Source organism: Salvelinus sp. IW2-2015, linkage group LG23 (genome assembly GCF_002910315.2).
Source record: "Salvelinus sp. IW2-2015 linkage group LG23, ASM291031v2, whole genome shotgun sequence".
Classification (NCBI taxonomy): domain Eukaryota; kingdom Metazoa; phylum Chordata; class Actinopteri; order Salmoniformes; family Salmonidae; genus Salvelinus; species Salvelinus sp. IW2-2015.
The window spans coordinates 40,955,425-40,979,319 of NC_036863.1; the positions used below are offsets into that span (position 1 = coordinate 40,955,425).

General features: G+C 42.7%; 1 protein-coding gene and 1 pseudogene across 1 annotated transcript; one reads left to right on the forward strand and one right to left on the reverse strand.

The window, feature by feature from the left end:
• Positions 1-263: 263 nt before the first annotated feature.
• LOC111950664 (glycogen phosphorylase, muscle form) lies at positions 264-12,794 on the reverse strand. Its single transcript, XM_023968438.2, has 20 exons — positions 12,462-12,794; positions 9,012-9,113; positions 8,090-8,168; positions 7,826-7,929; positions 7,560-7,691; positions 7,173-7,284; positions 6,890-6,972; positions 6,335-6,478; positions 5,934-6,026; positions 4,655-4,801; positions 4,342-4,505; positions 3,889-4,003; positions 3,596-3,697; positions 3,149-3,296; positions 2,344-2,402; positions 2,086-2,227; positions 1,661-1,871; positions 1,232-1,366; positions 1,031-1,097; positions 264-913 (listed from the first exon to the last, which is right to left on the reverse strand). Exons 1-20 carry the CDS (start codon positions 12,702-12,704, stop codon positions 761-763), a joined length of 2,535 nt encoding a protein of 844 aa, XP_023824206.1. The 5' UTR covers positions 12,705-12,794; the 3' UTR covers positions 264-760.
• A 4,206-nt stretch (positions 12,795-17,000) lies between these two features.
• LOC111950970 (RAS guanyl-releasing protein 2-A-like) lies at positions 17,001-23,640 on the forward strand (annotated as a pseudogene).
• Positions 23,641-23,895: the final 255 nt, after the last annotated feature.

Below are 23,895 nucleotides of genomic sequence, written 5' to 3' on the forward strand. Positions count from 1 at the left end.
ATTGAGTAAAAAGACTAGATACAGATCAACATATTAATGCAGGCCTATGTCCCCGAAGAGAGTTTGCACGGAGGTTGTCCTTTAGGCACCATACATATCAGGTTGATGGGGTGGGCGGATGTAGGAGGAGCAAACGTGTCACAATCATGGCAGTTCCTTAAGAAGGATGGTTCTCATCATTGACTAGAGCCTATGCTATGAGAATGCATGTACAATATTGACGGCATTCAAGCTAAGATAAATACATATAGCTCAAACTGCAGAAAAAAACCCACAAACTCGTTCAGAAACGAATCTCCATAACAACAGCGGTTAAGACTGTAATACCTGCATGGTCTGATTAGTGACAGAACAGTGMATACCGGTAAATTCATGTCTCTGTTGTCACTAAACAGAAGGCATTGCTTCATTTCTCATTTACTGCTATTGTGGGCTCAATGCATGTCGTGATAAGGGGTTTGAACAATGATGGTGTGAGCCATGTGAACAGCCAGAACTCTATGTATGAAACAGACTAGTCAAACGGACATCAATCACTAAAGTTATTCAACCCACTGGGCACAGACGTCCATTCAACGTCTATTCCACGTTGGTGCAACATCATTTACTTGAAATGACGTGGAAACAACATTGAAATKACGTGGAAACAACGTTGATTCTACCAATGTGCGCCCAGTGGGAAGTGCTTTATTAATGGTGCTTATTGTGGGGTGGTGGGGTAAGTGGTGAAGAAGGGAACTGTGTGGAGTGGACGCACAGCTTATTTGAGTTGCTCGTCGGGGGCAGGGATCTTCTCCAGGCTGGGCTCCATGCCCCAGATCTCCCGGGCGTACTGGGAAATGGTGCGGTCGCTGGAGAATTTACCACAGCCTGCAATGTTATGGATCACCATCTTGGTCCATTCCTTGGGTTTCTGTTTTTTAGAGAGAGGGACAGACAGGACGGAAGGAAAGATAATGAGGAGATTAATGATAAGGTATGGACGGATACCTGAATCAGGCAGCCTATGTTGTTTAACCATAACACTGACCTTGTACAGTTCGTTGACCTTATCCTGACATTTGATGTAGGCTTCGTAATCAGCAAACACCTTGAACCTGTGCATAAAACATTAGATAAGAATACATTGAAGAAAATACTTGCGAGTGCGTGCGTGCGTGTGCGTGTGTGTGTGTGCGTGTGTGTGTGTGTGCGTGTGTGTGTGTGCGTGTGTGTGTGTGTGTGTGATTACCTGTCGTGGTGCATCAGCAGGTCCACAAGTTCCTTGAAGAGGTCTGGCTGCTTATGGCTGAAGAAGCCACCAGCGATCTGGTCCATGGCCTGTTTCAGCTCGGGAATACGGTTGTAGTACTCAGAGGCGTGGTATCTGTGCAAGACAAAGGCCAGTGTTAAAAGCACGCTGTTCTGATTGACGCGCTCTCCAGGAAAAACATACAGTATGTTGAGTTTGATATTTCTTATACAAGGGAGACCTGGCCAAACAGGATCTACAGCTTGCCACTTGTGTATCGGACTCTGGCAGAGCCTGTCCCCTCTCTGTATCCCCCTCCTCCCCAGCACTCCCATTCCCGTGGATCAGTTTCTCTTTCCCTCCCTGTCCCTACCCTAACCCGCTGTCTCTTCTCCCTCCCTGTCCCCATGTCCATGTCTTCCCGCTCACCCTTTGCCGGCGTCCATTGCGTCCACATCCTCCACTCTCATGCCGAAGATGAAGAGGTTCTTCTCTCCGGCCTCCTCGGCCATCTCCACGTTGGCTCCGTCCATGGTGCCGATGGTCAGAGCGCCGTTCAGCATGAACTTCATGTTGCCAGTGCCAGAGGCCTCTGTGCCAGCTGTAGAGATCTGCTCAGACAGGTCAGCAGAGGGGATGGCTRGGAGGGGACAAGGAGTGTGAGGGAAATGATAAGCATGGGCAAAAACAGAAAGAGAGGGAAGAGAGAAAAGGAAAGATGGATGGAGGGATACAGTACAAGAGGAGAGCATTGTAGATTGAGGACGAGGGCAAACTACACATTATACCAGACGTTACGTCTAGTCAGACGTTACAACAACAGAGACCCATGGGGTTTTGGGTTAGTCGGTCACCTTTCTCAGCCAGGGTGACTCTGTAGTTCTCCAAGAAGATGATTTTGAGGCGGTCGCCAATCACGGGGTCGTGGTTGACAACCTCACCAATAGCTGTGATGAGACGGATGATCATCTTGGCTGTGTGGTATCCTGGGGCAGCCTGGGAGATGGGGGAGAGGGTGTTGCATAATGAGTTGTGGATGTAAGTTATTGTTCTATATTTACTTCCCGTAACTACATGCTGTTACTGTGAAGGCTGAGGGGCGCCAAACATACCTTTCCTCCGACCATGATGGTTCTTGGGGTCCAGTGCTTGTTTGGCTCCTTCTTGATACCTGAGAAAGAGACAGAGGGGTGTATAGTATTACAGAGAGGTAAAAGCACAGAGCGAGAGAGAGAGGTAAAAGCAAGAGAAGAGAAGAGAGGAGAGGTTAAAAGCAAGAGAGAGAGAGGAGAGGTAAAAGCACAGAAGAAGAGAGAGACGAGAGAGGGTAAAAGCACGAGAGAAGAGAGAGAGAGAGAGAGAGATGAACGGTAAAAGCCAGATAGAGAGAGAGAGAGAGAGAAGAGAGAGAGGAGTAAAAGCACGAGAGAGAGAAAGAGGTAAAAGCACAGAGAGAGGAGAGAGAGAGAGAGAGAGAGAGAGGTAAAAGCACAGAGAGAGAGAAGAAGAGAGAGAGGTAAAAGCACAGAGGAGAGAGAGGTAAAGCACAGAGGAGAGAGGGAGTAAAAGCACAGAGAGAGAGAGAGAGTAAAAGCACAGAGAGAGAGAGGAAGGGTAAAGCACAGAGAGAGAGGAGGTAAAAGCACAGAGAGAGAGAAGAGCAGAGTAAAAGCACCGAGAGAGAGAGATAAAAGCACAGAGAGAGAGAGATAAAAGCACAGAGAGAGAGAGAGAGGGAGAGAGAGAGAGGTAGAAGCACAGAGAGAGAGAGAAGGAGAAGCACAGAGAGAGAGGTAGAAGCACAGAGAGAGAAGGAGAAGCACAGAGAGAGAAGGAGAAGCACAGAGAGAGAGGGAGAAAGAGAGAAGGAGAAGCACAGAGAGAGCGGGAGAGAGAGAGCACCAGGGAAGTACTAACGGTTGTAGTAGGTGATCATGTGCAGACAGTTGAGCAGCTGTCTCTTGTACTCGTGGATTCTTTTGACTTGGAAGTCAAACATGGACTGGGGGTTGATCTTGACCTTGTAGTGCTCCTCCAGGTGCACAGCGAACTTCAGCTTGTTCTCCTACATTAGGCAGGATATGATGGGGGCGTGAAGTAGGCACATAACTTGTCAAATTACTTACAGTACTACCCACAGGTGGCTGATGGCACTTTAACTGGGAAGGACGGGCCCATAGTAATGGCTGGAACAGAATTAATGGAATGATAGCAAACATATCAAAYACATGGTTTCTATGTGTTTGATATCATTCCATTCACTCCATTCCAGCCATTATTATGAGCCGTCCTTCCCTCACCAGCCTCCTGTGACGTACTACAGTATCTTGGTAAACGACGTGTCGGTGACTTCGTGAGACTCACCTGCTTGATTTTGGCGATGTCACGGATGAAAGCATCATCATCAATGAACTTTAACAGTTTCTTCAGCTGGTCAAGGTCACGGACAAACTCCTCTCCAATTCTCTGACAAAAGAGATGACATGAGAAATGTTAGCGTGCAAGCATCAGGTTACTGGCACTCTCATCATGAACAGAAACATCTATTTTGCAACACTGATATTATAAACATACGGTCAAAATGATTTCAAATGTATGGCTACATCCAATGCAAAAGTCGTGCTACTTTCGAACTGTTTTTGCAACAGTTCCCCTACCTCTGCGATGACCTCAGCCAAGCCGGGGTTGCACATAACCAGCCAGCGACGGGGGGTGATGCCATTGGTCTTGTTCTGGAACTTGTGTGGGTCCAACTCATAAAAGTCCTTGAACCTGCACACAGAACACGCAGTAGCCCAAAATATATCAAATTAGTTTGCTTCAGCTCTTCAAACGAATCCTTTGAAAATGTGCACGCATTGAATGACTAATCCATCAATTGACACCTGATGCGTCTGTGTTACTTTGAAATATTCTGATTTAAATGTGTATTTAGCTACTTATTGAGGGGGGAAAAAACGGCTTAAGACCGTGATAGGTGGTTGTCTCTCTTAACTACCTAAAGCTGAAGGCCCTAACTGYAAGTCACGCTGGAYAAGAGCGTCTGCCAAATGTGTAACATGTAATGTAGCCTAAATGTGATGCGTAKGCGTTTTGTGTAGGACACGTACAGAGTGGCAATGAGGATCTCCGAGTGGATGCGGGCTACGCCGTTGACAGCATGGGATCCAACGATACACAGATGAGCCATGTTGACTTTCTTGCATCCGCCCTCCTCAATCAGGGACATGCGGCGCAGACGGTCGTGGTCGCCAGGGAACTTTGAGGCAACGTACTGGAGGGCGGATTTCAATAAAGTTTAGCCTCTAATAACATRTTGTGGTACAATAGCTCCAGTTAGACAAAGCGTAAGGAGCACTGATCTGTAATAACACTTCCTATGCGGCACCTTTAGTCTTGCTGCCACCTGCCGCACGTACATACCTGCAGGAAGCGACGATTGATCTCGAAGATGATCTCCAGGTGACGGGGCAGCAGGTGCTGGAACAGGTCAATGGGCCAGCGCTCCAGGGCCTCAGGCAGCACGGTGTGGTTTGTGTAGGCACAGGTACGGACACACACATCCCAGGCCTGGAAACACACAAGGACAGAGGTACGATAATACGATGTATTTCCCTGGTGGTTCATGATCCTCTCGTGATAGAAGTCGGATAAATGAATGGTAGTCTTAGCTTCACATTTGTGCTAAATATTTATTTGTAGTGTGTGCCAAAGCAGTAGAGAAGGTTAGAGGACGACTCTTTTGTAGCTGTCCCATTATGGCGTCTTCTTCTACTACTTCTGAGTTGGTAAATAAACTGAAAGGGTGCATACTGCCACCTGGAATGTGTTGTTTGAACAGGTTTAAAGCCAAGGTTGGCGACTTAATGCCACCTGCAGTTATGGAATGTTTGCTCAAGAGCATCATTCATTGGCTGATCCCTCCTGATGACCCGGATGGAATTATGTGATCCTTCTTTAACCCATAGGAAGTCCCACCAAGTTGAATATTTCAAAATGGTGAAAGTCCTCAATGGCGCTGCCCATGCTAAAACAGGCTTTTGGGCCCTAGTTTTCTATGTATCTCGATGGCCCAAGCCAACACATTCTACTATGCTGGTCTTTGTTGCCCCCTCCTGGTATCATTACTGAAGTACAACTACATATGAAATGGCGTGGGCAGTAATACCGGATGTACTACTGTCCAGGGCAGTAGAGAGTAATAGTAATGGTGTCTTTTTGTAGACACTAACTCTGCCATGGCTCTTGGCCAAAGCCTATGAGGAAATAAATTGAGTTTGAGGTGTTTGGATAAACGCTGAAAATAAGGTCTGTGGTAAACACAGGCTTAGSAGATCTGATACGTTTTGTTCCATGACATCATCTTCATCAGCTAATGTCACTTTTTATGAATTTTGAAGCATTTTTGTAATACATTTTAAAAATCACAGACTTCATAATTCATTAAAGTCTGGCTAACTGACTGATATCTCATAGAACATACAGTATAAGTTCTCATAAGCTTGTGTTAACCTCAAATCTTATTTTCTGTGTTTATCCCAAAACGGTATTCTTTCCCCATTCATTTGCCCCATAGGGATGACTTAAAGAACCAGAGTTAACTCATTTCWGTTTTTTTAGGACTACAAGCTGGCGAGCTCTATGAAAATAATTCAGTCTACCTAGTTTGACACATCAGAACCTAGTCATCTCCTCCACTCACCTTGTCCCAATCCAGCTTCTCCTCATCAACCAGTACCCTCATCAGCTCAGGAATGGCCATGGCAGGGTGAGTGTCATTCAGCTGGATGGCAACCTGGATGTGACAGACATTAAATCACAGTATAACTATACTGATACAGTATAACTTTAGAAAGTGCTACCACTATAAATACAGAGATGCACAAGTGTGAATACAAAACCATCACATCAGAACAAGACAACAAAAATGATACTTAAGCCAGTGACATGAAGACATAAGTGAAATGGAGACAATTAAGTATATCTGACATTGTGTTAGCCAGAACAAGACAACAAAAATGATACTTAAGCCAGTGACATGAAGACATAAGTGAAATGGAGACAATTAAGTATACGTTTGAATCACCACCAGGGAGTTCTCACTTTGTTGGGCAGCTGGGCGAAGTCTGTGCGGACGATCTCYCTGGAGCCAAACTTGGAGGCCTTGAAACGMCGGACGATGTCCTGAAGGGTGGCGGCCACCACAAAGTACTCCTGCTTCAGACGCAGCTCCTTGCCCTCAAAGAACTGGGGAGGAAGACATATAGAGGTGAGCCCAGACTGACCTGTATATCTGTCTGTCGCCGTCTTGAGTGCGTCACAATCAGTGGAGGCTGCTGAGGGGAGGGCGGCTCATARTAACGGTTGGAGCGGAGTACATGGAATGGCGACTATTTGATACCATTCCACTGATTCCGCTCCAGTCATTACCACGAGCCCGTCCTCCCCAATTAAGGTGCCACCAACCTCCTGTGATMACAATACATAMGATTTCAAATTCCAGTCAATGCCAGTTCTTTTTTGAAGAGAAGAAATACAGAGTATAGAGCAGACCTGTTACAATGTATTCTACAGTGTATCTATAATATCTATGTACAGTATACAATCAAAACCGACACTGCACCTGGATATTAGAGAGAAATTCAGATWTATTCTTACGTTATCATTGGGGTACAGCACACGGGAAATGTTCTCGCATAAGTTTCTGTCCAACACAGCCTGAATGTACCCACCGACGTTGACTGTTGAGACAAGGAAAAATACACCCTCAGGGCAACGGTTCCCAGTAGCCAATTTCGTAACACGAGTTACATGAGTAATGTTAGCAATTTGCTGATCTAACAAACTAAAGCACATGAAATGGTGGATTGCAGCCAGTCAAGGCAAAAACATTTATTCAAGCAACGCATACATAGTGCCTTGGCCTCTGTAAGACACTTACAGTCTTTCAGGTTGAAGTCGCATGGGGCCTTTGCAGACCACAGTCTCATGGTGTTGACAATGTTGTTTCTGTAGCCGGGGATAGGGGTGTCGTATGGCAGAGCCAGCACTATCTGTCAACACAAGTACAAGAGACGGAGATTAGAGACACCTGCTAACGGAATCCATGTTCGTTGACGATTGATTCAATGATGGTTCATTGATGATTCATTAATGGTTCATTGATGATTTAATGATGGCTCATTGATGATTCAATGATAATTCAATGATGGTTCATTGTTGGCATCCAGTGTCATATCAACACCTTGTTTTTCAACTCACTCACTCACTCACTCGTCTTCCTCATATGCACCCTCAATCTCACCCCCAACCCCTGTCCTTTATTCACCTGAGTGTCAACCCATTTCACACCTTCTGGGGTGTGCTCGGTTCTGCCATAGAACTTGACGGGGCGCATGTACTCGGGTCGGGCCTTCTCCCAGGGGTTGCCGTAACGCAGCCAGTCATCAGCCTCCTCAACCTGTCAATCATTTGGTTATATAACAGTCTGGCGGGCACTTTCAGCAAAACAAGTTGTTTCACAGTACTTCCTTCTGTCTTATGGTCTGGAAATGATGGGGAAAAGCCCCCCAAAAGCATTTGAGCGTATGTTACCTGCCATCCTTTGACGATCTTCTGGTTAAAGATGCCAAACTCATAGCGGATACCGTAGCCATACGCAGCCAGACCCAGAGAAGCCATAGAGTCCAGGAAGCATGCTGAGGAAAGGTTTAGGTTAGGGTTACACTGGCCAACTGAACTTATGTTTCTGATCCTGTTATACCACGTATATCATGTTTAGATCCTTCTGGTGATCTAAACGGTCTAAGGCACACGAATGTCACACTCTCCGGGAGAGAAAGTAGCGAGGCAGCTTACCGGCAAGACGTCCAAGACCACCGTTTCCCAGGCCTGCGTCCTCCTCCATGTCCTCCAGCTCCTCCATGTCCAGACCCAGCTACGGAACAGAGGGGCTCAGGTCAAGCCAAGTTCAAACCACAGCTCTGTGGCAATGGTATCCAGTTTAAACAGAGCCGGATTGGTGCCTATAATATGGTTAAATGTTCTTTGGAATCTTGTCCTGGTCACTCTCTTACTGGAGCACAATTGGCGGTTAAAGGCCAAGTGCAGTCAAAAATGTGATTTTGCTGTGTTTTATATATCTTTCCACACGATCAGGTTGGAATAATACTGTGTAGTTGTGAAAAAGATGATGCCCTTTGTGTAAGAGCTGTTTGGAAAGGCCGCCTGAAATGTCAGCCTGTTTTGGTTGGATGGAGTTTTGGCCTGCCTGGTGACAACACCAGGCGGTAAATACATGAATAAACCAATAAGAAAGAGAGTTCCAAAACTCTCTGCCAATAACTCTCTGCCAAGCTCGTTTTCAGTTTTCCCCTGCCCACTCAAACCCCTCCCAGACAGTCCTAGCAAAAGTATTGCTTGAAATATTGCTCTTTTCTCAGAAGCTATTTTTGTTTCTTTTTGACCATTTAAATTGAAAACAATCACGGTAAGGTACTTCATTGTTACCCAGAAATGATTTGAYATTGAGATAAAAATGGCTGCATTGGACCTTTTAACATCCACCCACAACTTACAGTCTTTAGTCTAGGCACACTACAAACTCTTCTTCAGTGTATTTCTTTCAGCTAGACCTTTTGACAAATTTGAAAATGAAGTTGTTTGTTACAACGAGGTGCAGTCAGTTTGACTGCCACGGGTTAGCTACAGCAATGAAAATCCCATTTCGCTATGTTGGCCAGAATCCATGAYATGATGTATGGATGTGAGCATCCCTCACCTGGTATATGGCCTCATCACAGGCGTTTTCCAGCGCCAGGTTCACCATGGTGTTCTGCAGGGTGCGACCCATATAGAACTCCAGCGAGATGTAGTAYACACGCTGAGGGCAGGAGAGGAAGGGGAGAGAGAGATGAGAGGGATACCATAGGACAGCTAACAACCACAGAAGAGACAATATTAAAAGTATGACCGTCTTATTGATGTACTGCATCTCTAGCCGTACAAGTACTACCCAATTAGTCACAGTCTGTTGCTGAACCCAAATGTTGACACAAGTTTTATGAGTCAGACATAGCAATGTTTCACCGTAGGGGCACCCATTCAAACGTTCAAGGAGATTCCTAGAATACTTCTAGACTTTTTATGTTCTGCCATTAGAAAGGAGCATGTGGAAATCGGACACCCGAGCCTTAGTTTAGCCTTTGAAATGTCACGTTTTCTCTCTTGGTGTTTTACAGGGAGGTCTGACACTCTCGGGCAGAGGAAGAAGAGGTGCAAGAGGCGAAAGAACGGGATAGAGGGCAGGGAGGAGGGGGGGGGGTGTTACGTAACACTGGCATTTTGGCTTAGGTAAAAATAGGTTCAGCTGGGGTTGTTGTAAAGGTTAGTCTGAGTGTGATACCCATGAATAGTGAAAGAGAGGTCTGAARACATAACTGTATCAGGGAATTGATACAGTAGTGTAAGTATGTAGAGAGCTAATTTACCAAATGTAATAAATTACTTAAAGGGACATTTCAAAAATTCATCATCTCCAGCACCACCCCAACATCAACATATGTGAAAATGGCAGGCCTCACGGTTGTAACTAATTATGAGTAGGCATTGGATACACTTGTTTCCCTCTAAATGTTTTACTACAAAACGCACCATCTTGTACAAATGTGTGCAAATCGAGCAAATGTGTACGAAACAAATATGACCATCTATCATAAAATTGGGAGTCATTTGGATACATTGGGTTAAAGCTGGGATCCGCATTAGGAGAAATAGCGCCTCTGGCCGCCCAAGCGCATTTGTTATTGTTGTTTTATTTGTATTAAACTTCGGAGAGGAGCTCCTACATCAAGGTATGAAAACATCTTTGCATGTACCCTTCACACCAAAAACCAATGGTTCTATATAGTGCCAAATAAGGGTTCTTTGACTTATAGCGGAAGCCTTTTTGGTGCCATTATAAAGAACCATGCTCATAAGGTTCTAAATGGAAGCTGCATGGTGCTGTAAAGAACCCTTTCCTAAGGTTCTATAAAGAACCATTAAAAAGAGTTTTATATATATCACACCAAAAAAGGGTTCCGCTATGGTTACAACCTTTTGAGGACTATATAGAACCCTTTTTTTATGGTTCTTTATAGAGAAAGGTTCTACAAAGAACCTTTCTCAATCTCAAAGGTTATGTGAAGAAAGATACAGGTTTTATTTATTCTGGTTTAATAGCCATATTATATTGTTGAAATTCCAAAAGGTTTTAATTATTTTGTCTATTAAAAAGTAGAATCGGGTGTGCTAGCTCTTGTTCCCTGAGGAGAGAATTGAGAAGTACTTTGTCAATTGTTCTCAATAGACACAAGGCCATACATGAGTCTTTCACAAGACACCGCCACTGGCAATAAACATATAGTACATGTGACAGTATAACAGATTACATAAACTGGAAAGACACTCTCACTCACGGTTGCACAAAAAAAAAAAAATGGGTGAAAACCATGCCCCAAAAGATTCTAATGAGCCGCCGCACCTACATTTTCCCATCCAATAACGCATCATATGCAGATTTATTAGATGCATTAGAATGTGCATCTAATCTAATGGTCGTTTTTGGCATGTAAGGAGAAGAGCTCTCTATGTTCTCATRCATTTAGACTCTAACCAGCCTCCTGTTTTTTTTCTCAGATTAGGTGTCCTCTTGCCCTCCCTGCTCATATGGGTTTCTATCTTGACCTTTCTTTGAGAGAATAACTTATGACCTTTCAGCGAGGGACACCATAACCACCAGCTGACCTTGGATGAGGTGATAAAATAGAAGGTCAGAGGGCATGTGCTGTACAGGCAGCACTTTCTGATGTAGAGTAAAATTACCCTAGTTGGTATAAACATGGTATTAACACACACAAATACCTATTTTACAAAGATAATATTATATATTATATTTGTGATACACATCTTTTTTTGTGTCAACATTTCTTCCGGCTTTTGMTCTTGTTGTACTGACTATGTGTCACCGTCTGTAAGGATTTAGCATAAATAAGATAGATATGGAAGAAGCTGATTCAGAACGAGATAGAAGGTTCCGTCTGATAAAAAAAATCAATGAAGACGTGGAAACAAAAGTTGTTCCCCGTTRCTTTACATTTGTTGATGTCAATTGGTATCTCTGCTACTCCTACAACTGTAGCTACAGTATATAGGCTCCTGTATTCACTATAGTATGTGTACAGGAGAGGAGGAGACAGAAGGTCACAGAGAGGTCTAGAATTACARCTCCCGATGGCCGAGGAGCGCTAGGGGATTGGAAATGTCATGGCRTAACATTACAGTGACATTAGAAGGTGATACCGCTTGCACGCAGCAAWGCAACATTTGGCAAAGAGATTTTACCCAGGGACAGGGTCCTTCTGTGGACAGCAGTACTTTGCTGGGGTTGACAAGGGAAAACCTCAAATCAGGCTTCAAATCTGTCATTTTCACTCAGTGTTAAGTCAAGGGTATACATAATGTGTAATATGTGTCATATTAAATTGCCATGGAGATCAGACGATGTTTAAAACCCATTTGTCCTAAATTGGCATGGTTATCCTGACAATACGTCTGGCCACTGGTACAGTAGGCTTCTTACCTGAGGTCGGAGGTACACAATAATATATTCATAAAATATTGTGGGGTATATAAACGCTCCAGAAATCTAAATGATTCAACAACYTCATTTCACTTCCGGAATTGTTTTAATTAAAATATTTACAGATTAGGCAGTAAAGCGTTTGTTACTTTATTTTATGTTACATTTAATTGAAATACGACATAAGATATATTTTTGGGGATGCGTTTTCAGGATACATATGAAATAAAACATTTGCAAAATAATACATAAAATATGTATTTAATACATTTAAAATGCGTATTTAGATGCATTTGAAATACGTTTTGCAATATATGTACAAATGTATTTCAAATGTATGATGTTTTTTTTTTACCTGTATGGGATACCCAGGACCACTACAATATGTTATTTACTTGCTTACAGTATGCCCCATATATTGCCCATTGAATTCTGCATTATTTCGTGAAACCAAATGGAACATTTTTACATTTTATTCCATTTGTTATTTTCATTTCTATATGTTTCTTGACTATTACATTCTATTCTATTTCATACTTTTTTTTAAATTCTGTTCTATGGGTTTTAGTAGGCTACAGGTGATACGAACGTCACAATAGTTTAACTTACTTTTGGATCTTTCTCATAGTAGTACTGCTGGGTTCTGATCCACCTGCCCACCAAGTGGTCGCGCACGGTGTTGGCGAGAGCAAAGTAGTAATCCCGTTTGGATGCCACATTTCTGTCCTTGACCAGCGTAAAATGGAGATGCCTGTTGAAAGCGAGCTTCAGCTCTGCCACGTTTTCCACGCCGGCAAGACCTCTCACAGAGATCTGCTTCTTTCTGTCGTGGTCTGACAACGGTTTTGACATAATGCTACTCTTGTGTCGGCTCTGACACCGGCTCCCTTCTTAAAATAAAAGGACACTTCCACCCAGTTCAGACACTACTACAGAAGACGCCACATGGATGGGTCATGTTCCCCTATTTATAGGAGTGATCATTACTATTGAGAAGAAGGCGGGGCGTACTCAAAATAGAGAGCCAATTACTACTCAGTCCCTATTATTCCATAGGAATACGTGTAGATTAGGCCTGTTTCACATCTTGCAGTCTAGAAACTAAATGAATATGAATTGAATTGTAAAGCATACAGTACTTGTTGCAAATTAAAATCATTTATTTGGAGGCATATAAAAGAGACATGGAGATGCAAAAAGTTTTCAGCTGGTTTAAAATGTAAAGTAATAGCTGTGAATTTGTTCTACTAGTCTGTGGCCAGACGCCTCGGGTTATTTCTCTCTGTTACACTGGGATGAAGAACTCTATCCTATTTGTGTCTCTTCACTACAGCCCCCAGCGTGCTTTGCTCCTCCTCTGCAATTTTCAAGAGTCACTGCAGTACTATCATGGAGCCCTGGTCCATTAATAGCAGCTCTAACCCAGTCCCAAAGGCCATGATATTTGAAAGGCATGTGTGGTTAATGTCAGGAGCCAGTAGCCGACACTTGTAGCCTGACACAAACCGAGCAAGACCACAGCTTTAGGGGAAAGGCAATATTTGTTTCAGTGACCTTTCTACATTAGGATGGTGTAATCATTACTGCGTCTTGTCCCTGCAGTGAGGTTACTAGCAGTAGAACGTTTCATACTGAAAACCGAATGAAGTTTTAAACTCTTAAAATATGTTAACCATTTCTGAAAGACCTCAACAATTCAATATCTGAAAAGTGTAGAAAATAACAAGATGCAATACTTCACACAAAAAAAACATGTTACAAAGAAGAGAAAGGAAGGGTTACATCCGGTAGAGGTACTGGCAGGGAATGAGCCAAGCCTTCCACATTTCCRACAACACAAGACCACTTTAAATGTACATAAACGATTGCGTTTCTTGTGAGATTAAATTATATTGTTTTATATATAATATACAATACTTGCAACAAAAAAACATGATTGTATTGCATTTCAATTGCGGTCTTTGTCATTAATATCATGAAAGGGTATAGTACATGTTGTACTCCAATGACTTCCAGTAATCAACACCCTCCTTCACTGTAAAAAAAAAAGACAAAAAAAGTTGTTGTTTCAATTAATTATTATTAAGTAACTGGTTCCACAGGTTTTTGTTTTTGTTTACTCAACTTTTCGGTCCAAGTGTTAGCTGAACAAAAAAAAAATAGTTTGAGAAAACATTCAGTCAACTTAAAATTATGTGTTTGCTTGTCTCATATGTTCATTCCACTAGAAATGATTATTTGGGCATTTTCCTTAAAAAAAGGATATGGAACTAGTGACACACACAGTGCTTTTAACATAAAATGTTTTCAACTTACATATTTGACAAACATGGTTACAATGGGCATGTTAATTTGTAAAGTAATTTCCTCACTTGGGATCTGAACTCACGATCTCTTGGTTGACAATGTTCCAATCTTCCTCCTACGCCACAACTGTAGTACTCATTGTAGTAGGAAACAGTGAGTACTACAGACATCATTAGAATAGGGTCATGGGAAATGACCCCTTGGCCTGGACAGAGGGAGCAGGATTTTCTCTGAGTACATCAGCTCAAATGGAATTTGTGTTATTTGATCATCTAATTGACTTTATCTTTATAGTTATCTTGCAGATGCATTTAAAATATGTGAGAATACAAATATTCTCCAAAAATGTTATCTCGTTGTCATATGCATATGTCGGCATTTAACCTTTATTTAACTAGGCAAGTCAGTTAAGAACAAATTCTTATTTACAATGACGGCCTACAGAAAGGCAAGTTGTGAATCTGGATGAACAAGCATATGGTGAAAACACACAGACATACAGTACCGGTCAAGTTTGGACACCTACTCATTGCAGGGTTTTTCTTTATTTTTTACTATTATTCATTTTAGAATAATAGTGAAGACATCAAAACTATGAAATAACATATATGGAATCGTGTAGTAACCAAAAAAGTGTTAAACAAATCAAAATATATTTGAGATTTGAGATTCTTCAAAGTAGCCACCCTTTGCCTTGATGACAGTTTGCACTCTCTTGGCATTCTCTCAACCAGCTTCATGAGGTAGTCACCTGGAATGCATTTCAATTAACAGGTGTGCCTTGTTAAAAGTTAATTTGTGTAATTTCTTTCCTTCTTATTGCGTTTGAGCCAATCAATTGTTTTGTGACAAGGTAGGGTTGGTATACAGAAGATAGCCCTATTTGGTAAAAGACCAAGTCCATATTATGGCAAGAACAGCTCAAATAAGCAAAGAGAAACGACAGTCCATCATTACTTTAAGACATGAAGGTCAGTCAATCSGGAAAATGTCAAGAACTTTGAAAGTTTCTTCAAGTGCAGTTGCAAAAACTATCAAGCACTATGAAACCGGCTATCACGAGGACCGCCATAGGAAAGGAAGACCCAGAGTTACCTCTGCTGCAGAGGATAAGTTCATTAGAGTTACCAGCCTCAGAAATTGCAGCCCAAATAAATGCTTCACAGAGTTCAAGTAACAGACACATCTCAACATAAAGTGTTCAGAGGAGACTGCGTGGATCAGGCCTTCATGGTCTAATTGCTGCAAAGAAACCACTAATAAAGGACACCAATAATAAGAAGAGACTTGCCTGGGCCAAAGCACACAAACAATGGACATTAGACCGGTGGAAATCTGTCCTTTGGTCTGATGAGTCCAAATTTGAGATTTTTGGTTCCAATTGCCGTGTCTTTGTGAGTAGATGATAGGATGATCTCCGCATGTATGGTTCCCACCAGGACACATGGAGGAGGATGTGTGATGGTGTGGGGGTGTTTTCCTGGCGTGGCTACTTTGAAGAATCTAAAATAGGAAATATATTTGAAACACAGATTTGCAACCTCAAAAAAATTGAATAACTAGAAAGGAAACGATTACACCCCCACCCTCAGAATATGTGTGCGTATGTGTGTTGACAGGAAGAGAGAGAGGGGAGACAAACGTGTTTCCATGACAACACGCACGTGCTTTGTTATTTCAACTGGCCAWGGACACCTTAATAATAATTAATTGAATTCACACCCCACCACAGCAGTACTTTGCTAGCGCATTTACTTTATTAAGAGGAAAGGTGGTTGACACTGTGGCACGGTCAAGAAAAGGGAACGTGACCGCACTAAATTGCTCAGCGAAAAGGAAACAGAGACAGCTAAAGGGATATATGTAACTGTCACTTAGTCAGACAAACTGGGTTGAATATGCTATGGAATGGAGGGGTTCAGACAGCTTTTGTAGTCTTCTGATGGAATCCTAATTACTTTTAATATACAGCATGAACATTTACATTYAGTGAGATAGTTAATGAGGTCTTAACAGGGTCAAGTAAGTACTCTTGATGTTTGCTATTCACTTGATGACAGACCATTTTCCAGTTTTACACACCTCATGACAATACTGCTGGGGTCAATTCAAGAGGGTAAGACATTTTTGTGATCTAATATAAATTGGTTGTTAGACTGGTTGTGGTGTCAAGTGCTGGGAATACCGTTGTAATGACTCATCTACTGTATCTAATAGGTCAGGAAATGTATGCAAAACAGAGCAATGTCAAATTGTGTTTGAGATAACTTGACATTTATTTAATATGTGGGAAAGATTGAACAGCCACCAACACACTTTGATCTCTGTCTGACGGGTAATCATTTGGCTGGGATKATCTTTTCCTTTCATCATTTATAATCAGATCAAACATTGATGTGGAAGGATGAATTATTACACCAAAATATTGCAATATTGCAGGTTCTTCTGTCACAAAAATAGACAATTTTGTATTAACATCAGTAAGCGAACAGATGAATACCAATTTGCTAGGCCTACTCTCAGATGGGTAGAACATACCCATCGGAKAGTCTTTTTTTGTTTTCATGACCATACCAACGTTCATGTGTTAAGGTGAGGCAGAGAGCACACTTAAACTGAAATCCTCATGAAAGAGGAAGAGTTGCTTGGCTTGTTGACTGGAGCAGGGTAGCTGCCTGCCCGAGGACTAACAGACTCATCAGAGGGCTCTGTTGGAAGGTTGCCCAACAGAATAGCAAASACACAGCCTTTCTTCTAAATCCCACACCTCATCACAATCTCACTGTATGTGCSAACGGAGGAGACAACAGGAAGAGGCGTTGGAGAGAGAACCAGAGGAGGATGAAGTTCATCAAATTGGATCAGTCAGCGACAGCGGATGATCTTACGGATGCTTGCGTCAAAGCATTTGGTAAGGATTCCCTAATTGCCTCTCTTTTGGTGTAGTGTCTGATTTTAGTTGAAGACCGTGCTTGCTTAGATAACATTTTGATCGTTTTTTCTGTGTGTGTGCACAACTACAGCAGTTTCCATTTAAATTAATCACACAATATCTGGCGGCTTGTCTTGTTCAGTGTAGCTCATCCATGTATCTCTGTCTCTCCTCTCCTGGTAGATAATGAAGGCAGGCCTCTGGTCCAAATGTTTCTCATGATACATCCCTGGTACATCTCCTCTGCTGACCTGGCCAAGAAACTCTCCAACAAGTATCCTTTCAGACAAATGACACACTACTATTCTCTTTAAAAAAAAAATATGTGCCAGATGCGAGCAGAGGGTTATTTTTGACATATAGCGATGGCCCTAGGATTTAGCAGACAAAGGGATTCTAATCAATTTTGGTGGAAAAGTMATTTTGCTCCTTAACCACGCAAACAGGTCTCTGGAGGAAAACTGTCCGCCTGAACGCGGGTCACAAATCTGCCATCTTATCAAGTGAGTGAATATAGAGCACTACAGAGAAAGAACTGTTTCAGGTCTTAGTTGTGAGATTCTGGGCTTGTGTTTCAACACCAACCCATGTAGTGTAGGTCCAGTATAAAAAGATCATCAAGGACAACAACCACCCGAGCCACTGCCTGTTCACCCCGCTATCATCCAGAAGGCGAGGTCAGTACAGGTGCATCAAAGCTGGAACCGAGAGACTGAAAAACAGCTTCTATCTCAAGGCCATCAGACTGTTAAACAGCCATCACTAACATAGWGAGGCTGCTGCCAACATACAGACTCAAATCTCTGGCCACTTTAATAAATGGACTTAATAAAGGTATCACTAGTCACTTTAAATAACACCACTTTAATAATGTTTACATATCCTACATCACTCATCTCATATGTATATACTGTATTCTATACCGTCTACTGCATCTTGCCAATGCCGCACRGCCATCGCTCATCCATATATTTATATGTACATATTCTTATTCATCCCTTTACATTTGTGTGTATAAGGTTGTTGTTGTGAATTTGTTAGATTACTTGTTAGATATTACTGCATAGTCGGAACTAGAAGCACAAGCCTTTCGCTACACTCGCATTAACATCTGCTAACCACGTGTATGTGACCAAGAACATTTGATTAGATTTATATGATTTCCCTGTAAGCAATAGGCTTAGGCTTACATATAGTATAATATGGTATAGGTATAGTATTTCCGTGAAGGCATATGATCTCAAGTCAAATCAAAATCAAATCAAACTTTATTTGTCACATGTGCCCRAAAACAACAAGTGTAGACTTTACCGTGAAATGCTTACTTACAAGCCCTTAACCAACAGTGCAGTTCAAGAAAACAATAAGAATAACAATAATGAGGGTATATACAGGGGGCACCGGTACCGAGTTAGTGTGCRGGGGTACAGGTTAGTTGAGGTAATCTGAAAATATAGGAAGTCGGAAGTTTACGTACACTTAGGTTGGAGTCATTAAAACTCGTTTTTCAACCACTCCACAAATTTCTTGTTCACAAACTATAGTTTTGGCAAGTCGGTTAGGACATCTACTTTGTGCATGACACAAGTCATTTTTCCAACAATTGTTTACAGACAGATTATTTCACTTATAACTCACTGTATGACATTCCAGTGGGTCAGAAGTTTACATACACTATGTTGACTGTGCCTTTAAACAGCTTGGGAAATCTATAAATTATGTCATGGCCAAAGACTTCTGATAGGCTAATTGACATAATTTGAGTCAATTGGAGGTGTAACCTGTGGATGTATTTTCAAGGCCTACCTTCAACACTCATTGTCTCTTTGCTTGAACATCATGGAAAATCAAAGAAATCAGACAAGACTCAGGAAAAAAATTGTAGACCTCCACAAGTCTGCTTCATCCTTGGGAAGCAATTTCCAACACCTGAAGGTACCACGTTCATCTGTACAAACAATAGTACGTCAAGTATAAACACCATGGGACATGCAGCCATCATACCGCTCAGGAAGGAGACGCATTCTGTTCCTAGAGATGAAGTATTTGGTGCGAAAAGTACAAATCAATCCAGAAACAAAGCAAAGGACCTTGTGAAGATGCTGGAGGAAACAGGTAAAAGTATTATATCCACAGCAAAACGAGTCCTATATTGACATAACCTGAAAGGCCGCCAGGCAAGGAAGAAGCCACTGCTCAAAACCGTCATAAAGCCAGACTACGAATTTGCACGGCCATGGGAACAAAGATCGTAACTTTTTGGAGAATGTCGTCTGGTCTGATGGAACAAAATAGAACTGTTTGGCCATAATGACCATCGTTATGTTTGGAGAAAAGCTTGTGAAGGCTACCCGAAACGTTTGACCCAAGTTAAACAATGTAAATGCAACGCCTACCAATACTAATTCAGTGTATGTAAACTCTGACCCACTGGTAATGTAATGAAAGAATAAAAGCTGAAATATCATTCTCTCTATTATTCTGACATTTACATTCTTAAAATAAAGTGGTGTTCCTAACTGACCTAAAAGAGTTTTTGCTCGGATAAAATGTCAGGAATTGTGAAAAACTGAGTTTAACCGTATTGCTCTAGTGTATGTAAAACTTCCGACTTCAACTGTAGGTACAGTATAAAAGATCATCAAGGAACAAAAACCCGAGCATTCTGTCTGTGTAGGTAGGGGTAAAGTGACTATGCATAGGTAATAAACAGCAAGTAGCAGCAGTGTACAAACAAGGGAGGGTCAATGTAAATAGTCCAGTGGCAATTTGATTCATTGATTCAGAAGTCTATGTTTGGGGTAGAAGCTGTTAAGGAGCCTTTTGGACCCCCTCTCAAAAAAAGGAGCACTTTGGACCTAAACTTGGGGCTCCGGTACCGCTTGCCCTGCGGTAGCAGAGAACAATCTATGACTTGGGTGTCTGGAGTTTTAGACAATTATTTGGGCCTTCCTCTGACACCGCCTTGTAGATGGGTCCTGGATGGCAGAAATCTTGGCCCCAGTGATGTACTGGACTGTACGCACTATCCTCTGTCGCGCCTTACAGTCGGATGCCGAGCAGTTGCCGTGCTAGGCTGTGATGCAACCGGTCAGGATGCTCTCGATGGTGCAGCTGTAGAACTTTTTGAGGATCTGAGGACCCATGCCAAATCTTTTCAGTCTCCTGAGGGGGTRAAGGTGTTGTCGTGCCCTCTTCACRACTTTCTTGAATGATAGCCATTATTGCCATGAATGCACAGTATATTATATACTTAATGTATGTATTGCTATATGTAATATCCATGTAGGTATCTGATTTCCATACTCTCTGGCTCTGCGCCAGAAATGACAATACTAACTTCTTCCTGCCTTTCTGTCCTTTTAACCCTGTCTCTCCATAAGGTACTGGATCAGTGAGTTCCCAGCAGTGTTGATCTGAACCCAGAGCTGGCAGAGCAGATCAGAGGGCTGAAGGAGCAGCTGGCCCAGCAGGGAGAGGAGCACCAGAACACACTCATCAACATTGACAGTGTGTAAGTGCCGCCTGTCTGCAGCCAGGCAATCATACAAGCATAGTAGCAGGCAAGCAGCCAGGCAGCCATAGTCTTCTCACAGTGACAGCTTAGCATACCATTTAAATGATACAGTATAAAGAATTTCAGAGTGCACGAGGGCATCTACAACCGGCCACTCTCACAGTAGTTCTACTTCTACAGTTTATGTTCCTTTCTTATTCTCTCTAGGCCGTCATATGAGTGGAGAAGACAAGCTCAGTCTGACTGAAGAAGAGGAAGACATCTCTCCTCTTTCATCACCTGGACTCATCTGAACTAGCAGAGCACCTCACCTACATGGAGTATATGTCCATCTGTAGGATACTGGTGAGTGTGGCTGGCCAGCAGGTGGCTCTGTTCGCCAGCTTCTTTCTGTGTCTCACTCAGTTGACTTATTTGCTTTTGGCTGAATTATGCAGTATACGTTGTATTTGTACTTGTGTGAGAGAGACAGTGTGTTTGTGTGCACGTTTGACCGTGTGTATATGTATATATTGGACAGTGTGTCTAAAATGGTTCCTTGTCCTCCAGTTCTCAGGACTACCAGCGCTATCTAGAGAGTCAACCCCAGGTTCAGAAGAATCACCCCAGTCGAGAGTCACCCCAGGTCGGAGAGTAACCCCCAGGTCAGAAAGAGGTCAACCCCAGGTCAGAAAGTACCCAGAGAGAGTCAACCCCAGGTCGAAGAGTCAACCCAGTCAAAAGAGAGTCAACCCCAGTAGAAGAGTCAACCCCAGGTCAGAAGGAGTCAACCCCAGTCAGAAAGAGATCTCGAAGCAACCCCAGGTCAGAAAGAGAGTCAACCCCAGGTCAGAAGAGTCAACCCAGGTCAAAGAGATCAACCCCAGGTCAGAAAGGAGTCAACCAGGCGAAAAGAGTCACCCCGGTCAGAGAGAGTACCCCAGGTCAAAGAGAGTCAACCCCAGGTCAGAAGGAGTCAACCCAGTCAGAAGAGTCAACCCCCAGGTCAGAAAGAGAGTCACCCCAGTCAGAAAGAGAGTCAACCGCCAGGTCAGAAGGAGTCAACCCCATGTCAAAAAGATCAACAGGTCGAAGAGAGTCAACCCCCAGGTCAGAAAGAGAGTCAACCCCCAGGTCAGAAAGAGAGTCAACCCCCAGGTCAGAAAGAGAGTCAACCGCCAGGTCAGAAAAATAGTCAACTCCCAAACTGCCTCTTGACGTTGGTCTGTCTTGTGTCCCCTGTTGTGCTTTTGTTGGCGATGTTAGTGCTCAGATGGGTTATATTTTTTCTCTGGTCTCTCTGTAGAGGWTGTTACAGCTGCAGRAYTTCACCACTCTGATRGCAGTAGTGGGGGGTCTCAGTAACAGCTCCATCGGACGCCTCAAAGACACACAGTCCCACATTAGCAACGATGTGAGCAAGGTAAGGACTTTTGATAATATTTTAGTTAAGAAGACTGAAAACATACATTTATCAGTTACAACTAAACGTTTACATTTTGAATGTAGGTCAATGTCAAAATGTGGCCCRGTTATTTATATATCCACTGTATTCTGCTCGACAGGCTTTGGTTTTTCCATTTATCTTTTGAGGTTGGACTTTAGCATGTWTAGCACTTTAGCGCACATGGCACACTGGTTGGTGTCACCTCGTTAGTCAGTATGTGTTCCACCTGTGCTGGTTGCCATCACRTTAGTGGRAAGGTTTTTTGCCTGCCCAGGTGCTATTTAAGAGTAGCTGGCCCAGTCCTCTTGAGAGATGTAGAGGGACTCTCCCTATCTGATTTCTAGAAAAATAATCCTTTGTCTGATTGAGGTTTGTGCCACCTTTTTAGGTGTCTTTTAGTTTACAGTTGTTGTTGCTAGTCAACTTTTAGTGGACACCCCCATGAGTGTCTTTCACAACCCCTCCTAAACCCCCCCACTTGTTTCATTTTGGTTGTTGGTCAGTGAGTCTTATGTTAGTTCACCCTTCTGTTTGAGTGAAATGTTTGTTTTTCTTGCTGGCGAACTTAAGTGATGTCTATCATTCTGTRACATCCCTATTGTCTCAGGCATTCAACAACCTGGTGGAGCTTGTGACCTCCTGTGGGAACTACAGCCAGTATCGCCAGCGTATCTCAGAGAGCACGGGCTTTCGCTTCCCCATCCTGGGAGTGCACCTCAAGGACCTGATAGCAGTGCACGTGGCCTTGCCCAACTGGAGCGACTGCGAGAAGACCCAGGTCAACCTGGACAAGACCCAGCAGCTGTATGCCTGCTCATGGTTTCAACCTGCTCATGGTTTGGCCCGGGTGACTGATACTGAATGACTTGATAGATTTGTTTTACCGGTTAGCTTTAGCATTTTATTTTTGTGTATTGTTCCTGTCCGGTATCTCTGGACCAGTACCATTCAGAGGAAGAKATCTATCAGCTGTCCCTGCAGAGGGAGCCATGCACCGCCAGGCGAGGTGAAATTATGTGTAATCTAGAGAAGTCCTACTTGCCACAATTCTGTTTTGGTTTGTCCTTYTTCCACGAGCCTGCCTGTGATAGAGGAATGGACATCTTCAGTGAAGGCCAAAGCCAACCTTATCAGCAGCAAACGCATACAGAAGATGGTTGAGGTAGGCTGTTCAACACATTAAATGTAATTATGAAACATGACAATGATCCTTTATTTGGTCATAATTTCAGTTAGTGTTTAAGAATTCCGACGCCGATGAAGACTGCWACATCTCTCAGGAGGAAATTGAGATCATTAGGACCAACTTCCCATACCTCTGCAAGTTTGATGACCTGGACAAGAGTCGGTGAGTATCACAAGTCATAACTATTCATGATAGATATAGTAAATTAATAATTCAAGCTACGGTATTAGTCATAACGGCCAGCATCTTAACTAAACAAAGCAAAAAAAAAAGAAAGGTTCCTTTCTCTCGGTCTTTCAAAGATCATTTGTGAAATAATCCCGCTCAGAGATGGTAGAATCAGTGAGGAGATGATCGACTACATCACCAAGGCCAGCTCTTTACTGAACAGCAAGATGGGGGTTCATAAACACGTTTTGAGAGATGACCTGCATGAAGCCTACACTTTGCCATCACTGTAAAGGCGTTGTAAGAATGCCTACGCTTCAACTATGTACGACTCCATGTAAAAGCTATTTTAATCATTATTGAATCATAAGTGAATACATATGAAACAATATGGTGTAAACATTTAGTACCAAGACCTGTGTGTACAAATTATGTATAGATCCCCCCCCCATATCAGAGGATGCTCAAATTATGACTAGCGTGGTTGAGCTTGTGGGATAAGATTTT